General features: G+C 38.4%; 2 protein-coding genes across 2 annotated transcripts in view; both read right to left on the bottom strand.

Annotated features, from left to right (window-relative positions):
* Positions 1-20893, bottom strand: part of LOC134664557 (ubiquinol-cytochrome-c reductase complex assembly factor 1) — a 460862-nt gene that overhangs the window by 141551 nt on the left and 298418 nt on the right. The gene's annotated exons all lie outside the window — the stretch shown is intronic.
* LOC134664682 (death-associated inhibitor of apoptosis 1-like) lies at positions 14617-15146 on the bottom strand. Its single transcript, XM_063521429.1, has one exon. It carries the CDS (start codon positions 14995-14997, stop codon positions 14617-14619), a length of 381 nt encoding a protein of 126 aa, XP_063377499.1. The 5' UTR covers positions 14998-15146.

Below are 20893 nucleotides of genomic sequence, written 5' to 3'. Positions count from 1 at the left end.
GCTATGTGTGGCAGAGGGGGTAGCGCGACTATGCTCAGTCTGGAGGATGTTTCGTCTGTGGTCAGAGAGCTCACTCCATTTGCCCCTTGTTTGTCTGTCAACACAAATATTGAAAATCCATTAGCAACCGCCGTTGGAGCGCAAAAAAGTCGATATTAAAAATAACAAAGAAATCGCGGGCCGTTCAAAGTTTCCCAAGGAGGGGAAGTTACTTTGAAGAGTGTTTCTGTTATTTGCGTAATGCAAGGAATTTCCATCGCTTATTTATGTATTCCAGTATCGGCGAAATATCCATCGGTTTTAATAAAAGGTCCCGAAAATTATAGAGCTGACTCGCAACCTACTTTGGTGAGTAAAAGAAAGGCGAGGATAAAATTAAGTATTGGCACATATTTTCTGGCATTTGCAACATTAATAGAGCTCTATGTTGACGTAGAGTGTGGTTGTGATTTTATTGTGCTTAAGCAATAATGTAGAACATAATTGAAGTGGTAATCGTTTAAATCGTAACTACATTTATAAGAATAAAACTTAAGGTAATAAAATAAATGATTTATTTATCTTAATTAAACAAAAAAATTAAAAATAACAATTACGTTAATAAAATAATATAAGTACAAAACATCCTGTCATTAAGAATGAATTTAAAAAGCCGACACGGAGTGAATGAGGATTTACAAAACTCTGAGTTACTATGCTTATTTAAAAAAAAAACAAGAACTCAAATTTTTAAACAGTTAGCTAATTCTAATTAAGTTAAGCATTAACTATTGAAAAAATCTTTACAAGCGCTAGTGAAAAGTAAAAGAAAGCTTTTATGAGCTAGTGTCGTAAAAAAATAAGTTTAAAATTGTCTACTACGCAAACGCCTACTAAATCATTGTTCAGTAACCTTACAACGACTTGCTTAGCAGTGTCAAACTGATTACCCAACGTATAGCAGACGCTAAAGAAGAAGCTTAATTTATTGTCAACGAAAGGTTTATTATACTGTTGCCGGAGTCAAGGTGATGATTCGATTAATTGAAGGTAATAAAATAAAAATGTCGCGCCGAAATCACGTTATAAATTCCTTGAAAAATTAATTGACAATAACAAATCAGTTTTCCTGACGTAATTTTCGCGAAAACCCGTTATTATGTGCGTCTTTATTCGCAGTCATTGTTTAAGTTCCGGACCCATGTCCGGAACTTAAACAATGACTGACCATTCATTTACATCTAAACATATTTACACCTTATTTCAATGACGTAAAGCGCAAAAGTGAATGGTTAATGACAGTAACCGTCCAATGTAAATTAGCTAGAGGGTGGACTTTAGAAGGAAATCTTATTAATTTCAACAAAGTTGCTTCTGGTTCAGAATACGACAAGAAAAGGCAACTGTCGAATTGGCCGGAGATCGTGGTTGAAACTTGAAATAAAATGGCACAGACTCGCGGTTTGCGCTTTCCTTTTGTGTTTCTCCGATTTCTAATTAGAATTGCTAACTATAAGCGAGCTGGCGTCGGATTTTTTTATCCCTAAGGGCCTAGCCAAGATGACAATCGTATATCGATAGACGGCAAACGAGTAGAAAAAATGTACCGGGATGATGCTACGATAAGTCTCGTGACTATTTCCAAATATTATGTAAGTTTCGGTTAGCGTTTTCTATCAAAGAATGACCTCTATATTTTAGTCAGTTTACAATAAACCTTGCCAGTATTTGGATTGCATACTTATTAGTCAAAAGTATAATTCTACTATTGCGGATCTTCTAAATAATTTCCATATTTTCCGTTTCTCTGTATGTGTTCTTAAGTCTCGTGACTATTTCCAAATATTATGTAAGTTTCGGTTAGCGTTTTCTATCAAAGAATGACCTCTATATTTTAGTCAGTTTACAATAAACCTTGCCAGTATTTGGATTGCATATTAGTCAAAAGTATAATTCTACTATTGCGGATCTTCTAAATAATTTCCATATTTTCCGTTTCTCTGTATGTGTTCTTCCATTCTCAAAAATTCTAAATTGGATTAATTAAGTCATTATATCTCGATTTAAATGTATATGCATTTTTCAACTTTTAACATTGCTTTATTTAAGAATATAATATTTACCTTATAAAAAATAAGAAAAAACAAGCATAATTAACTTATTGGTATACAAAATGCTCTAATAAGAGTAAAAGGACCCCAGACCTAAAGTATGGAAAATTTAGTTTCAGTTAAATATCTTGAGATTTTGATAAATATGTTATAGATTTCAGAGTCCTGAACAAAAGTCTCTAGGGTCCTTTCATGTGTCACCTGTCTAATATGTTTTACGTCAAGCTAATTTTATGTAAAATTAGCTTAATTTCTTTTTTGCAGAAAAATGGTTAGTTACAGGTCTTAAAATTAGGTTAATAACTGTTCCACCTTGCTCTACTATTTCAAAACAGCATGCAAATTATAAAATTATTATTAAAACTACAACATTCATTTATTTACAAAATACAGTAATTACCTATAGGTATACTTGTTAAAAATGCTTACAACAGTTTAAATTAGATTTTCTTCATGTTATTAAAAATCGTGCCCGTTTTGATGCGACAGTAAGCACGAAACAACAATCAAAGGTAAACATCCTTCATATATCTATCGTAAGCTCTCTGATTCCTTCCATTCTGAGTTCGCGTTCAACAGCCGAAGTTTCAATGACTGTTGTTTCAGAAAAAACTTAACGTTGAGTGAATTCTTTTGTGAGTAGGAATGCGAGCTTCCAGCGCTTCAACAGTTTAGCCAGAGACAATTAATAATAAAGATTGGCAATATGCATACCTAGTTACGTTCCTGCTTAATGTTTAAAAGTACGGTAGTATGCAATGCGGTTCAAAAGGTGATGTGAAAAAAGAATCAGATTAAAATCAACATATGGTTTTAGTAAGCTACCTGAGAGGTATGCTTTTTGTAATATAAACTACGAGCATTTATTGTAATAAGATTTTAGTATAAGATTAAAACTAATTGCTATACCCTGTCCGGGTTCATGTTCACATATGTGTGTACCTTGTATACTTATAATGTTGTACATGATTGCATTGATTAAATGATAAATGAAAAAGACGATGTTAAATAAGCAGAGGCCAAAACGTCATATAAAAGTATATACATGAACTGCATGGAACCTCACTCATGTAATGTCATCAGTTTAGCCTAGCCCGCACTCCTGGGTGTGAATACCGGAAAAATATATATTTGTCTGACGTTCTGCCAATTGCTGTGTAGGTGTATAGTCGTCTATGTAGCCACAGTCTTATTTAGCGTCAATTAATATTAGGTTATTCCCACTTTCAGCAAGATAAACTGTTCAATTATCAATTATTTATTTAATTCAAGATAACAGAGATCCCATTGTGTTAGTATTACATATTATAAGGCTTAAAAACTATATTAATACTTAAAAGTTATATTAGACTTAATTAATTAAATTAAATTTATCATTATGGGACAACAAACGTGATCAGCAATCATCCTTAGAATGCTGTTTGTGCTATCCCTGGTTCTATTCAATTGCTTCAGTTTTTTCTCCACAAATGTTGCGAATTTAGTCTGTACAGAATTGGACTTTTCCCTCTTTCTTTTCCATTCGTTATCAATTTACTCGTCTCCAGTCAGACCATCCGTGACAATAAATCATTTTGACATTTGCCCCGCGATCTGAGATCCAGTTTCAGAAACGTAGGACATAAATTCCTTCGTGTCCTTAATACGTCGGAGACAAAATGCGACAAAAGGCTCGAATACGTGATTTCGCAGTTCTAGAAACTTTGTACTTCAACGGCAATCTAGAGATCTGAATTCGATAAGTTGGGGCGAGTATTTTCGTGGATAAAGCCAGCCGTTATTTAACTTTTCGTATCAAATAACTTGCCTTCACAGTTTGATCTACTCGATTTTAAAAAGAGCTGCTTGTATTTTTTTTTCTTAAGCTCATTTGTGATGTAAATAGCTGATATTTATTAAAGCTAGGTGTTTAATTAAATAACCGCGAGCGGTATTTCTTGGTTAGAAAGGGCGCAATTAATAAGCCTTTGAATATTTTAATGATGACTTACGAGCTCGGAGAAGCCCGGGTATCATAGATCAATATCTCTATTTTAAACATAATTTAAGTATAGACGGATTAGCAAGGGAGTAGTCCCTTGCTAATCCGTCTATATTTAAATATATACCTACGTATTAAGTAATTCTACTTTCAAGAATGAACCAAAAACAAGCGAATGCCTTTTTGCTAGTACCTATCTAGGTATATTTAATAAATTTTTCGTGGTCCTTTTTAATTTTAATCATATATTATGGTACTTCTTCTTCCTCGTTCCCTCAATGCTGAGGATCGCGACCACATGCAACATCTCTCCATTGAATGCGGTCATAAGCCAAGTGGATCGCACGGTGCAGGCTGCCGCCACTCGTCTTCTTCATGGCGTCAGACCATCTCCTACGAGTCCCACCCTGAGCGCGTTTGCCATTCATTCGCCCCAAGATGATACACTTCTCCATATCATGCATTGGTGATCTCATAATGTGTCCGAAAAATCTATGGGTTCGTTCATGGCATGCTTTGGATATACGCAGCATTCTTTGCCAACACCACATTTCAAAAGCGTCTATCTTAGCAACATCACAGCTTTTCAGGCTCCAAGTTTCGGCACCGTACATAAATATCAAGAAGACAAGAGCTCGAACCAAACGCACCTTAGTCGTACATTATGGTACTATGACATGGTTAACATTGTGGCAATGACCCGTCAAAAAATGTGAGTTAATATGTGTTCAAAACGCGAAAGTTTAAAATATTATATTGCGGCAATGTCAACAATTCGGTACCTAATTATCTGCGAAACTTTCTTACATTCAAGCGCATTCTCGACGTTCATAAGCGCAATGTTATATGCTTACTTGAATAATAAACTATCTTTGTCGTAGTAGAACAAAGATCAAGCGTTTCACCTTAAAAATCGAATACCACATAAATATCTCATAACCACCTGGTATATTCCCAGGCACGGCGAACTATATATATAATTATGTGCTTGTTTCAAATTAATTATCTACTGACATTAACTATATTACCACATCGCGCGATCCAGTTAACAAGTTAATCATTTCAAAGGACATAATAATCACGTCTCGCTAACTTCTGGCTTAATATCTGTACATAATGTTTACCCAATCATCTATGGAATGGGATGTCACTGTTGAACAATACCCTAAAGGGTCCCGGAGTAGGGATGTTCTATTGCCAATGCATATTAACATTTCCACGGGGAGAGACCAAGCAATATTGTTAGTAAATTAGTTATGAGGAAATAAACATAATATCTATGGACAAGGCTATGCTCGGAGTTTCTCTGCGTGATCGAATCAGAAATGAGGAGATCCGTAAACGAATTAAAGTCACCGACATAGCCCACCGGATTAGCAAGCTGAAGTAGCAATGGGCAGGCCACATTGCGCGCAGAGAAGATGGTCGATGGGGTCGAAAAGTGCTCGAGTGGAGACCACGGACTAGCAAGCGCAGCGTAGGACATCCACTCACAAGATGGACGGACGACCTTGTTAAGGCCGCCGGAAGACGCTGGAAGGCCTATGTTCAGCAGTGGACGTCTTATGGCTGAGATGATGATGATGATGATGATGATGAAACATAATATCAAAAATCATGATATGTTATGATTATAGGTATTCTGTAATTTAACTTAGGGCGTAATTAATTATACATATAAGTTTCCAAAGTTTTTAAAGTAAATTTCTCGAGCTTTGCGTAGTGTCGTTGGCACTTGTATTGGAGGACAGGTATTTTTATTTACTAAAAACTTCTAGTACGAAAAGATCCTAACTGAAAACAAAAAAATATGTGTGAGTAAAATGCATCCCACCAAAAACATTTTCATGTAAAATGTTGCCAAGACAAAACCATAAGGCTCGCACTGTCAAAAAGTTATCAAGTAATCTTTTGTAGCTTCTATATCTACAAGCCCTAACTTCACAAACTCTTTAGTCAAAATATTCGCTTTACTTGTCTTGGCGAGGGCACTCCCGTGGCCCCAGATGTAACATGCCCACATACAAATGGACATCTATACTGTCTGTCTGTCTGTTACCTCTTCACGCTTAAGCCACTGAACCAATTTAGTTGAAATTTGGTATAGAAATAGTTTGAGTCCCGGGGAAGGACATAGGATAGTTTTTATGCCGGAAATCATCCCTGAAGAGAGTGCAAAAGGGGGTGGAATTGAAAGAGTTAATGAATTGCCTAATAATTGAAGTAAGCAATGCGCGAATTGAATGTTTGCTATTAGCATTATCCAGGCGCTATACCTACTTTAGCTGCTGTCACCAATTCCACGCAGATGAAGTCGCGGGCAAAAGCTAGTAATGAATAATGATACCCGAGCATATGAGTATGGGTATGGGTGTATATCTTGCTACAAGTCAATATGCAGCACATCACTACGCTTGATTACGACAAAGACGAACAGCAGTACATACGACCCAATTAAGCAATTACAGGCTTCGGGTGGTCCGGCGCCGCCTGTCGCGTACGCGCAGCGTATAAATAAAATTACGGCCATGTCACCGCTTTTCATTAAGGCGTACGTCACAATTAGAGGGATAATTTTTGATTTCAGTATTACTACGTGAATGGAAGTAATAATGGCGCTTGATGGAACATTTAGAGATTCCTGTATACAACAGGCAGCAAGAAAACTTGACAAAATGAGGTCCTATTCAAATACAAATACTAACAAATAATTTACTGAGAAAAATATAGTACAGGGATGGTTCTTAAAGACTATTAATATTCATTTATAATATGTTTGTATCTTTTTTATAAACAAATACAAATAATAAAAACAGGTATAACTATCACTAGTAATTACTATTTGATATTTGCATGTTAGCTGATTTTACAGAAGGAAGTATATTCGTAGACATCTACACGTGCTAGTCACGTAGCACTTTAAACTCGTAGCAGTATTGTAGTACCTAGTCTACGAACCTGCGCGGGCGGCTATCTCTGTAACGTTTTACTTATTATCTAGACACGCGGTAGCGTGTCCAGTCAAGTTCAAGGTACATATTTACACCCAACCGTAAAATTGAATGACCACTTGACGAATGAATACATCCATAATCTATCTGTGCAATTTAGCAGTTATCAACCGGGTTAAATGCGTCTCTTGTGGTAAATGCGTCTTTTGAAGGTATCTTCCAAAGGCAACATATTACTTATAACTATTATAGCCGTCAACACTAAAAGTTCAGTGACCGCACTTCCAAGATGGAGGGTTGCAATAGTTCTAAAATGTTAGATTTAGAAGAAACGTTTAAAAGACGCATTTACCTCAAGTGACGCATCTATCCCGGTTGATCAGTGAGCTGCAAAATTGCATATGACCTTTATGACTGAATTTTATTTTTGCAATGTGCATACAAGTGTAACAGATTAGATTGATGATATTTAAAACTGTATAATCGGAAATGATATTTTGATAGAAAACAGATATTCGATAATCTACCTGGCTTAACTGATAAATTCTGTACAACATAGCAAATATCGCAATCCATATTACCAAGAGTGTAATCCCACCGCCCCAATTTGGAGCAAATTAATCCTTAAACGAAGTCGTTATTACTCGCATGCTCTAAATCCAAATTGTTTCCCAGCTCACCCCGCTTACTTTGACGTTGATACTGTGTTTAATGCTATTTCCAGGCGTTGTGGCCCAATCGCCAGGGTAACTAGATTCCGACTAGATTTTGTATTGACTTCCCATCTACTTGACCCTTTCCATTTAAAAGTGAACTTTATCATGTCGTATTAAGGCAGGTTTTTGGTGAACAGGTGTTGTGTGATACGTCGTTAAGGTAATTAGTTGTTATTCTCGCGGGGCTTGTGATGTCCCCTGACGACATCGGCTGCCAACCCGATTATACCTTACGCCTAATTCAATTACTCTGACACCACGTAATTATAACGGTTATTATGTTTAAATTGCCTTTGGTAGTAGTTACAAAATAATTGTGCCTGCACAGTAGGTTAGTAATAATAAATTAGTAATCAACAAGCGATATTCAATTTTATAAATACGGTTACACAGAAGGTTTATTTTTGGGTGTGATTTTAAACCAGGGTGGGGCGGACATAACATCTACGATAGCAATTCAAAATATCAAAGAAATTAACAGTGTCATCGCTGGTTTCCTACTTTCTCAACTTGAATGTAACATTCTATAGTTTATTTTTAAATTCTCTGAATGGATTTTATAAATCCCGTGTGACAAATAAATCTTCCCTGTCGAAATGGATACAATTAATCAATGACATCGAGATTCGACAGTCGTTAGCACAATTTCAATTCATTATTATTCCCATTAAATTTAATCTTTTAGAGTATCAAAAAATCAGGATGAATCAGGATTTTCACCGTAATCCCGCAAGTCTTAAGTTGAGATGTTTTTTTATCCCTATTAAGAAATCATTGATTGTTGTTATTAATTAAGTTTGTCAAATTGTACAAAGGCCCTTTAAACAAATGTGTTACAAACTTGACTGTAATCATAATATTTTTATCGAATACAACAAACAGTGTACATAATAAAACCGTCTCTAATAATAATAATTCATAACTTGTGTTATGAATAACAAATAGTAGGTAGCTGTAGTTCGTTTTTATTAGCATTAGAAAAATAATCATAATTATAATTAGCATAATAATCTTGATGTGTCTTTTAATTGAAAAACACGTTTTAAAAATAAGTTACTGCAAATATGTAACAATTATGAATCTAATACGATTATTTATATTCTTCCGCTTTCATAAGTAATAGTTTTTGATTCTTAAAAATTAAAAGACATGTCAAGATCGCTTTACCTTCTTGCAAGTTCTTTCTAATGCTAAAAAAACGAACTATAGTAGTAATTATATTCATTTGTTTTTCTCTGTTATAATCGTTGCTTCTTAAAAAGAACAATTCATAAATAAATGGGGTTATATTGCCTAATTCAAATTTTAAATTAAATAAGTATCTTACACACTCTTTATGACTGTATACATAAGATTGTGTCAGAAATAGTAAAGACTGATCAAGAGGTGTAATATCGTATTGACAATTAAATTAGCGCAACTAGCGTAGGTATTGATGATGTCTGTACCCAGTACGTGATGAAGTTGGAATGTTATTTTCATTGCCATCTGAGTTATTGCCATAGACAAACCAATGTAACAAATATGAGTTCATAATCCGATATAACTGCGCACAGATACCTACCGTTCACTATAGCAATAGAAAGTGTTGTCTATTCAAATATTATATAGGAAAATAACTGAAGTTCAAGAAATTAAAATGAATGTAATTTAGTAATAATACTTACTTTGTGTGTAAAAAATCCCGTTATACATAAACATATAGACCGCATCACGTAATGACCATCTCAATACATTTAGTGGAAGTTTTTTTTGCTCCCCTGCACGCGCTGAGGCATGAGTTCGACTAGCAATACAAATACACAACATAATTGCACATACTGAGTGTACTTGTATACAATACATGCGGGAGGACAATGGTGCACAAATTGCTTTCATGCAATCTTGCGGCGCAGTACATCTAAAACAGACTATTTTGTCAGGTCATAGGGAACGCATTTAATTTAAAAATAAAAACTAGTCATCTACCTTTATAAAATTAGTATGATAAGGTTCGTCGACTTGCAAGAGTGGTTGAGCTAGCTCTGTTGAGGCGTTAGCTCGAGGTGTACTAGGAATACTGCATACTCGTACATACGCAGGACAATGGTGCACAAATTGCCTTGATGCACCCCCGCGGCGCCGTACACACGTCCTTAATATTGTATAAACGCTAATTCCGAAACCGGCTGCTGTACGGAAGCAGAAGTTTCGATCTCTTACATCTCTAAGGGCCACTGCACCATTCACTAACCCGGGGTTAACCGGTTAAACCTGGAGTTCCCATGGTTACCAGTACAATTTGACACTGGGTTAACGGCTTAACTGGTTAACCTTGGGTTAGTGGAATGCTGCAAGTGGGTTAAGTATGTATGTTACGCTCGGCCTCTTGAAATGTCTCGACCAAATCAATTGGGAATTTATTTGAAATATAAATATAGCATTGCGAAGTATTCCAGAGTCAATTAATTAAAATTATTACTGCGTACTTAATCGTCGTTTTTCGATGGGTATTATATTGCATAAATTCCTGTCAAAAATATACTGCTGACTACTTAGGAACGAGTAGGTACTTTTTTTTGTGGGCAGTGAACAGCAGAACTACTCATCATGACAGTTCTGAAACTTTACCAGAATTTCAATGACCATCTTCAGTCTTCAAGTCTCCATAGAACATTTCAGTGGTGCCATATTATTGCATACTGGCCTAACTTATAAGTAATTTTAGCTAAATTGGATAGGTATCAATTTGCCGTTTTGTGTGACGGCTGATTAATCAATCTATCTCCAACCATACATCGCGAAATCGGAGGTGACATCCCGTTTGTAACGAAATTAGCCCCACAAGCGTTATCAATGACGCCTACTCGCGTATTAAGCCGGGCGTACGCGGGACAATGCGACACAAATTGGCGCGCGCAGCCACGCGTGCAGCACTGCTGCTATTGTCAAAGCTCTGGGATCTGCCAACCGCTCGCAAGCTATACGGGGGGTTAAGAGAGGTTTAGGAGTTTACAAATACATATTTGTGGATGTTTACAACAATCATAATAGTAATACTTAGGCAAATGGTTAGGTAATACGTATGTGGGTAGGGTAGAAAAGTGGTTTCAATCAATCGATGTGTGGAAGGGCGGCAACGTCGTCGAACCCAAGCCACCTGGCGGTGGACTTAAACCATCTTTGTGGATGTTTTTTATAACCGTGATTCGCAAGCTAACGATCGACGAAATTAAACGAGCAATAATTACAGTTTATTAAGTTTTCCAATATGAGTATATAAGGGGAGGTTCAGATACAATAGTCGTGACTTTCATAAACCGGTTCGTTTTCCTGCGGCTGCTTAACAAATTATATACCTAAACCTTCCTCAAGAATCATTTATTGATAGGTGAAAACCGCATGAAAATCTATTCAGTAGTAATTTGAGATTATCGCCCACAAACCTACAAACAGACAGACGCGGCGGGGGAGTTTGTTTTATAAGGTGTAGTGATAGTATCCCGATTTTGAGGTATTTATACACGGGGTGTACGAGTATATGAGTCGGTACCTACTAATCTCTCTTTTGGCCCAAGCCATCCTCATTTGCAAGACAGTACACCTCTGTTGTACAACGAGCGACGATTTCTTGGGGTTAAGAGGTCAGACGGTATCCATCAAAGCTGAAAACGGCTATTTCAAGTTAATATTCAAGTTGGTTATAGGTGGCTACACTCTTTCCACAACTGACGATATACCTATTGACCTCTGATGCATGCTCGCATGTTCTTGCAAGCTATGAGAACAGGGCCTGGGGCATGCACACGGCGTAATTGGAAACGTGACATCTGAGGGCAACTCAACTGTTTACAAAGGAAAACATATTCATATTTGTATTAGCATGTATGCCATATAAACTGGGATTATTTGATTATTGACATTAAAATTTACCTTAGGTAAGGTCAATGTGGCGAAGTCCGGCATACTTTTTTTTTTTGACTTTGGAGTGATCTAGTTCCGTTAATTATTCACCTATGTTACTGCTTGTAATCGCATACGACGAAGAATTTAATAATTAATAGTTTAGCCTTAGTGACAGATCATTTCAAGCACAAATTAAGCAAAATTAATGGCATTTTTTTAAATTCGGCGAGTAGACGGACTTCCCATGCAGTTTAAGGGAAGTCCGTCTAGTTATGATATCAGCCAATCTATGGGTGCGTATATGTTCATAGTCAAATTCCTAAAAAGAACGGATCAAGACAATGAAAAGTGTACTTTAAACTTGTTAATATACGGTTCAGATTCGAAGTAAACACCATTTTTTTAAAACAAAGGCAAGTCCGGCATATACTACAAAAATGGGGTGGTAAACCTTTTTTTCCAAATAATTAAACATATTTATTTTTTTGATTTCCGAAATAAAAGGTCAATAGTGATTTTAAAATGAATTTTTATCGTTTCTTTTAATTTACTTAGATCAAAATTTAATAAAGTAACATCATGCGCAAAGTCAGGAGGATTTTTGAATACCTTATCAAATCGTTATATTATTAAAGTCGCAAAAACAGTTGGTAATCTCTGATTTAACGAAAGTCCGGCGGACGGACTTGCCTTGAACATAATAGACGGACTTTCCAACTTAGTCAAATTTTAATATGGTAAATTGTGGAACGTATAATTACAAAACTAAGCTAATTTCTGATATTTTAAAAATAGAATAAAGACAGCTGGTTCTTATGCTACCTACGTAGGTACTTTCTGATGCACAATCTTTTCAAAAACTATTTTTAACAATTTTTTTTCGAACGGCTGTCGCACTATGACTTCGAGTTCAAAACACGAAATGACTTGTTGAGGCGGATTGCTCTGAAGTTGGTTGTCACAGCGCCATCTGTTTTACAGTGACGGAACTAGCGCGAAAAACTGGTTAATCGACTGGACTCCAAAGTCGCATACGCCTTCAAATTCAAAAGTTATAACGTGTTGACGGACTTGCCTTGTAGACGGACTTACCCGCATTGACCTTACCTATATGTATATATACCATAACTAGCTGTGAAACATAGATGATGGGCTAACCGCTTATAGTTCGTTTTTTTAGCATTAGAAAGAACTTGCAAGAAGGTAAGCGATCTTGACATGTCTTTATATGAAAAACGCTTTTTAAAAATCAAAACCTATTACTTATGAAAGCAAAAGAATATAAATGATCGTATTAGATTCATTATTCTTACATATTTGTTGTAACTTATTTTTAAAATGTGTTTGTCAATTAAAAGACACATCAAGATTGTGTACCTAATTTCTAATGCTAAAAAAAAAACGAAGTATAGATATAAATGTACTTTACAATAACACATCATAATAGCATGAGAGCGAGACAGAGCTCAAATTAGATCGAAACATGCATTAAAGGCATAGGTGTACGTGAATATCACTTTCAATCTCAAAACCGATGAATGGTCTATATTTGACATTCTCATGGCACAAGTTTACGTAAATGTTCACGAATCGTGAGTTACTTAAGTTTTGTGCTGTTAGTAAATATGTACCTAGGTATTTTAGGTGTATGAATACATACATATGTATATGATAAGGTGTTAAATTGGAGTATAAAATAATCTTACAAAATGTCTTAAATTATATCGAGCACTATATGGACGTGAAGTATGATGCGGACGGGTAGAAAGTATAGAAAGACACCACTATGGTCGGGTAAATAATGAACGCTTTATTGGTAAATTGTTGGCCTTATATACTAGTTACATCCTTTGTTTGAGTTCAATCATGTGGAAAATCGTAATGAATCATATTAATATTAATTCCATTTTATTGTGTCGTCTCGAGTTACATTGGAATGCCAATTATTATTGAAGCGTGAAAAAGAATTATAATTTATCTATTTCTCAGCTGATCAGCTGTGATCAGCTGTGTGGCCTCACTACAACTCTCTCCTTTTTTTTGAGACAAAAATAGTACATTTACAGAACTATTTTTGGTTTACAAGTATATGTACTTAATTCTATGGTATACATTTGGTTCTTAAAAATTATCTCTTGGAATATTGGAATATAATAAAAATCTTAATGATGTCTGGATATACAATTTGTTTATATACTTATTTTTAACATTACATTTTTAAGTTAGCTATTGAATACATTGTTGCATTAACATGTGTTTATATTATGCGTTATAGGATACTCTTTTAATTATGGTATCTGGTGGTCTTAAGGATTCAGTGCTTGTAAAAAAAAAACTATTCTAATAGTGTTATAGTGTCTATTATTTTCCTGTTTTTTTTTTCATCAGAATTCTTGCTCGTGATTTGTGGAAAATTGTTTGATTGTAAGAAATAATGTAAGCTGACTTCGTGATACTTGTCACCTGTCATTTAAAAAGTACACAGCGCCTTTTAATAGCGCTCTGGTCGTCCGACCTTTTTTTTACATACAACGTATGTAATAAGGATACAAAATTTAATATTTATTATAGTGCGCTAATACATACTAATGTATTATCAGAGAGTTTTCACACATCGGAACACAAAAAACTTTCCGTGTGCCCAAGGACCGCTGCAATTGAGAGCTCGCTCGAATTGTTTTGGTTCCAAGGATTATTGCCTGGCTGTATCCTGGTGTACCTTGCTTACATCATTTATTTCCACGAGCTACCCCAGTTTTGAAAGGAAATCATCGTTTTGAAAACTTAAAGCATAAGCATAAGAGTCACAATAACTTTTAGCTGATCAGGCTAATTGTTGGTTGCAACACTTATCTGATTTTTTGATTTTATAAATTTATAGATTTGATTTATAGATTATAGATTATATTTAATGATATTTATACTTAATGATAATTTTAACTGTATGTTTAATAAGGCGAGAAAAAAAAATCTTAAGTAGTTGGTGTGCTTGCTTACTTGTTAGTTTTCACATCGGGTACCATTTTGGGGATGACGCACGCCTTCGATATGACCTTCTGGACGTAATCTTCTCCCTTGACGAGCTGAACGTACGCGCACCGGTCGAACCAACGCGCGTGCTGCTCCCACGGGACGTCGTCCTCCTCCCAGTCCTTGAGTCCTCCGTCGCAGTAGAAGCACTTGGTCTTGTCGCTCTGGCCGGTGTAGTAGAAGCCGGCTTCGGCGAGCTCCTCGGGCTTCTGCTTCATGCTCTTGGGCCAGTCTTTGAAGGTGCGGAGCCGGGCGGCCTTGGTGTTGTAGCGCGGGTGCGGGAGCACACTGGCGCCGGTGGCGGGCGGCGCACACATGCCGCACTCGTCCTGGCCTGTAGTCATCTGGTGGTTGCTGTTGGGCACAGGCGGTGTTGGTAGTGGCTGGCTGGCTGTCTGGCTGGCTGGCTGGGCTACTGGGCGGCGTCTAAACTGGGGCTGTCTCAAGCAGCCCGACTGGCAGTGTCGCCATGAAGTATGATGCGGACGGGTAGAAAGTATAGAAAGTAACACCACTATGGTCGGGTAAATAATGAACGCTTTATTGGTAAATTGTTGGCCTTATATACTAGTTACATCCTTTGTTTGAGTTCAATCATGTGGAAAATCGTAATGAATCATATTAATATTAATTCCATTTTATTGTGTCGTCTCGAGTTACATTGGAATGCCAATTATTATTGAAGCGTGAAAAATAATTATAATTTATCTATTTGGCAGCTGATCAGCTGTGATCAGCTGTGTGGCCTCACTACAGACGTTTTGAAACATTATACATTCAAATACCATTAACATCAATACCTACCGGTAACGTTCTAGGTCTGTTTCGTGAATTTGATGAATTAGAAAAAATGTTTTGTTTAAAATTATACATTTGTAGGTAAATAGATAAAAGACTTACAAGATAGGCACATTTTAACCAATAATATGTGATTTTTTCCTCTTTGTACACTTGTTATTCATGAACCGGCAAACAAAGCTGCGTCCCACTTCGTAAGAATCACAACTCGCTGACGGGAAAAATGTTTACGAGTACTTGTCGCGGCTTTAAAATATTCTACTAAAACTGGCTAAGATTAAATTTTTCGTGCGAATCCAACATTTTAATATTTGGTCTGGCCAAACAGTTGTTTAACGTTGGTTTTGATTATATTTATATACCTATGTTTGGAGACATTTCATTGAAATAAGCAAGTTTATTGACAATTTCACTTTATTTTTGGTGAAGATTTATTATTTTTTACTTTTAATTGTAGTTTGCTTAACTACTAGATCGTGGACCTTTCATTTGTATAATTACGCGACCTATTTATTGCCACCAGATCGGCAGCTTTTTAAGAGCACCTCTTTTTCACCGACACAGGCCAGTTTAGTTTGAATCAAGATGTTTAAATAGACTTATTTATGTTGTAAATAAAACAAACTAAGCATTGATTCCTAATTTACGCAATCGTAACCTATCAGACTACCAAATGAGTTAGATTTGACAACCAAACTGCCACAAAAACAAGATTGTCGCGATTAACTAAGTAATTTCATCTACTTAATTAATTTACATAAGTTTCCAATAAGTAATAACACACCTTGACGTAATAATTAGGCACGTTTATGCAATTGGAAGCTAAACGCGAACCCATACATTAAGGTTAAGCGTAATGGATGTAAGTGTTTGGTTCATAGTGATCACTTTAACGGCGCGATTAGTCAAGAAGGCTCCCCGTAGACGCTTACCACGCGGGATGTAATATTTGTGTAATCGGAGACAAGTCAATAATATAGACTTACGTAAATGTGTCGTATACATCACATTTGAGCGATATGACCGCATGTTGACTACTATTTGTTTCTATATAACTAGTATAAATTTCTTTTGCGGTAATCTTATTTTTGATGAGCAATAAAGAATATCCGCATTAATTTACGTATTATTGCTTTGTTACTGAGCTAGTATTGTGTGTCTGTGCGTGTATGTACCTACTGGTATGTCTGGTATTGACCTGGAATACTGCGAATCTCCATACGAAATTGCGTGTCTTTGTTGTTGTAGATGGTACCATATAATATATAATAGTCTCAGGCCTAGAAATAACAGAATAAAGGTGACAGTCCATTTCCAACGACAGCAGCACTACCATTCATTTTACTATGGACATTGACAACAACACCGACGCGTTTCGTACTAGTAGTGCAGCTGCGGTCAGAAATGGAATGTAGGTATCTAGGGATCTAACGCTATCTAGGGAGCCCTCTGAGCGAGACGAAAAAAAGCGATACATAATCACATGATCGCCGAGCCGTCTGTCCCTTACGGATTACGATGGCATCAAACGTCTACACTATGCGCTGTCATTTTAAAGCTTCAACCTCCTCTTGTAGCGCTATCTACAATAAGGCACGCAACTTTGTACGGAGAGTTGTTGTAAGTCTTTATTATAAACTTGTCTGCACCACAAGGGATGTATTTGTGTAGCTAATAAACGTTCGCAACATACGCGAGCTAATGTCTCGTTATGTATTCATAACACAAGCATTGTTCCAGTAACACAGTGTGCAGATCATAAATGTTAAAACACGAGTATTTTACAACTTTTGTCTCGACGAAGATGTGGTTTGCTGCCGTAGGGATTCTGCCTGACAAAGCTACGGCCTTATTAGTGTAGGGATGAATTTATAGTTGTCATATAAATCCCAAATATTTTTAATTACTCGCGGACAGAGCGACCTATTTTATTATTAGATAATTTTCAAATGTATGAGCTCTGTTCTGTGTAAATAATCCTAGAGCAGCTGTAAGCGCTGCGCGCCGCGCTGGACGGTCTAACGATCGGCCCTCGGCTGCAGCGCTGACAGCGATGTATTGTGTCCGCTTTCCGCAGGCGCAGAGAGCCCTTAAGCTGGACTTCCGAGCAAAGCGGCTCTGACGCAACGGCCGCAGCGTTAGAGCCGCTGCGTCAGTGTCGCAGCGTTAACTGACGCAGATTCGCTTCCGAGCGGCGCGACTCCGGCGACAGTCGCTGTTGTTATTCCATACGGTGCAGACGTGATATACTTATGATAAACCGATCAATTATGAAAATATTTGTAGGAGGAGGAGGATCACGATCTTTCCCTTCGTAACTTTTACTGTATGAAGCAAAGCCTACCCAACTCAATTTTCAAAAGTAGAATAGACGAAGGCACTTATAGCATCTTGAAAAAAAAAAGCATTTAAACGAGAAAGATGACCAATTCAGGAGCTTTTGTCGGTTTAATATTCATTTTTTAGATATTTTACATATTGACATAGGCTCAAAACCACGTGCGATCGCAGCGACTGCGCGACAGTGCTTGCGCAGACGAAGTACGGCCGCTATCGCCGAGCGACACTGACGCGGCGCCACTGTCGCTGCGATAGTGACGCTGCGCTCGGAAGTAAGTTCATACATTTCCATACTGCATATAATACTGTCGCTCTGTCGCCGCGTCAGTGTCGCTGCGTTAGTGTCGCCGGAGCCGCTTTGCTCGGAAGTCTACCTTTAGAGACGAACGTTGTTATCGTGGCTGTCATACTAAGTTGCTTTTCCCGTTAAATTTGTATTTCTGAATAATTGTTTGGCTTTCGCTCTTTCTCCTTCTATTTTATATAGATGTGTATTGTGAGCCGTTACGGAGAATAAATCGGTGTGCGAAAACGAACGTTTGGTGCCTATTATTTGCTCCTGCATCTGCACCCGCTTACCACGCCTAGCACAACTCTACCTTCCACATCTACACTGGTGACCACGTAGAACACTGAAAATGAGCGATAACGAGAATGACGGATTCGTAGACTCGGAGTTGCCTGGGCCGAGCAAACCAACAAAAGGTACTCAAGAGGGCAGCATACCCACAGAAATTTACCGCATCGGCGTAAAAGTGCCTGTGTTTTGGCCGGAAAAACCTGCAGTATGGTTCGCTCAAATGGAATCTCAATTTAATGTTTCCAATATTACTGCGGACGCGACCAAATACAATTACATCGTCGCGCAGCTCGATTCCCAATATGCTGCCGAGGTGGAGGATATAATTGTCTCGCCGCCAGCTACTGACAAGTATAAAAAGCTTAAAGATGAGCTCATCAAAAGACTGTCGGTGTCCCGGCAGAAGAAAGTAAAGCAGCTACTTAGTCAGGAAGAGTTGGGTGATAGAAAACCTTCCCAGTTTCTCCGCCACCTACGTCATTTGGCAGGGCCAAATATACCCGATGAGTTCCTGTTATCTATCTGGACGTCTCGCCTGCCAAGCAACATGCAATTTGTGATCGCATCGAAGCCCAATGACCCAATTGAAGAGCTCGCCGAGTTGGCTGACCGTGTTCACGACGTAGCAACTCCTCAAGTAGCCGCAGCATCAGCGCCTGACTCTCAAATGGCTATCCTCATGCGTCAAGTGAGTGAGTTGACTAAGGACATGAAAGCACTAAAAAGTCAGCTCGATAGTGACAGGCCTTCGCGATCAAGAGCTCGTGCTCGCGCGTCTAGCAAGTCCCGCAATCGCTCCAGCTCACAGAGGTCGCAGTCGAATTACCGCAAGTTTCCTGAGTGCTGGTTCCATGCGAAGTTCGGTGAGAAGGCAACAAGATGCGTGAAACCGTGCGATTACCAGGCGGGAAACGAGAGGGGCACTCGATAATGGCGACCGCCGTTTGCCCTAGCCCCGGTCGCTTATTTGTTACAGACCAAACAACGAAGATACAGTTTCTCGTGGATACTGGTAGCGACGTCTGTGTCTTCCCTAGGTCTCAACTAAAATATCGGCGACATCCTACCAACTACGAGTTAGCTGCAGCGAATGGCTCACCAATAATTACTTACGGTTACATTCACTTAGTACTGAACCTAGGCTTACGCCGCGACTTTGCTTGGCAATTTATTGTTGCGGATGTGACGAAGCCTATAATCGGCGTAGACTTCTTGGCATATTACGACCTTCTTCCTGACTGCAGGAATAAACAGCTCATCGACAGGATGACTAGCTTGTGTGTCGTGGCTTTGCCTGGATGTTCGACGGACGAAATTTCTTCAGTCAAAGTGGTGTCGGGTGAGTCAGATTATCATCGCATACTACTCGAATACCCCGACATTACTCGCCCATTTGGCGTTCATCGGGTTCCAAAGCACAACGTCCTACATTTTATAAGGACTACTCCAGGGCCTCCTGTGTCTTGCTCTCCTCGACGGTTGGCTCCGGATAAATTAAAGATTGCTCGGGACGAGTTCTCCGCAATGCTTCAAAATGGAACAGCCAGACCTTCAGAGTCACCTTGGTCGTCACCTCTGCACCTCGTCCCCAAGAAGAATAATGGATGGAGGCCTTGTGGTGACTACCGAATGCTCAATGCCAGAACTATTCCGGATAAATATCCCATTCGGCATATACATGACTTTGCTCACAGTATTTCTGGTTGTCAGGTTTTCTCCACCATCGACCTTGAGAAGGCGTACCACCAGATCCCCGTAAACCCAGAAGACATCCAGAAGACCTCGATCACCACACCGTTTGGCCTCTTCGAGTTCCCGTATATGACGTTCGGGCTCAGGAATGCTGCTCAGACGTTCCAACGGTTTGTGGACGAGATGGTAAGGGGGTTGGATTTTTGTTATGCCTATCTAGATGACTTCTTAGTGTACTCGAAAGATGAAGTAACTCACAAGGAGCACCTGCGCCAGCTGTTTGCAAAATTCCAGGAGTACGGAATGGTCGTTAACACTTCCAAATGTGTCTTCGGGGCGACGGAGGTAAAGTTCCTGGGCTACAGCATTTCAGCCGGAGGTACCAAGCCCCTCCCATCCAAGGTCGATGCCATCAAAGAATTCCCGGTCCCAAAGAACGTGAGAGAGCTGCGCAGATTTTTGGGGATGGTTAATTTTTACCGCAGATTTATCCCCGGGGCAGCAGCGTCTCAGGCTCCACTTCATGCGCTTTTAACTGGATCTGTAAAACCTTCTCATCCCGTCAACTTCAGCGCTGAAGAACATGAGGCTTTTGAGCGTTGTAAGGACAGCTTATGTCAGGCTGCGTTGTTAGCGCATCCAAATAGTCAGGCTAAGCTGGCCATTGTCACAGACGCTTCTGATACCGCCATGGGAGCCGCGCTACAACAATATGTCAACGAGGAGTGGCAGCCCCTGGCGTTCTTCTCGAGAAAATTGAGCCCCGCGCAACGTAAGTACTCACCGTACGATCGTGAGCTTCTGGCCATATACGAAGCGCTAAAGTACTT

The sequence above is a fragment of the Cydia fagiglandana genome, chromosome 5 (genome assembly GCF_963556715.1).
Source record: "Cydia fagiglandana chromosome 5, ilCydFagi1.1, whole genome shotgun sequence".
Classification (NCBI taxonomy): Eukaryota; Metazoa; Arthropoda; class Insecta; order Lepidoptera; family Tortricidae; genus Cydia; species Cydia fagiglandana.
Note: the sequence above shows the minus strand (reverse complement) of the source record. Positions and strands in the feature narration are given on the sequence as shown.

Bases quoted from the DNA above. Each gene is read 5' to 3' on its own strand.
- LOC134664682 (XM_063521429.1), bottom strand. From the start codon at position 14,997: ATGACTACAGGCCAGGACGAGTGCGGCATGTGTGCGCCGCCCGCCACC.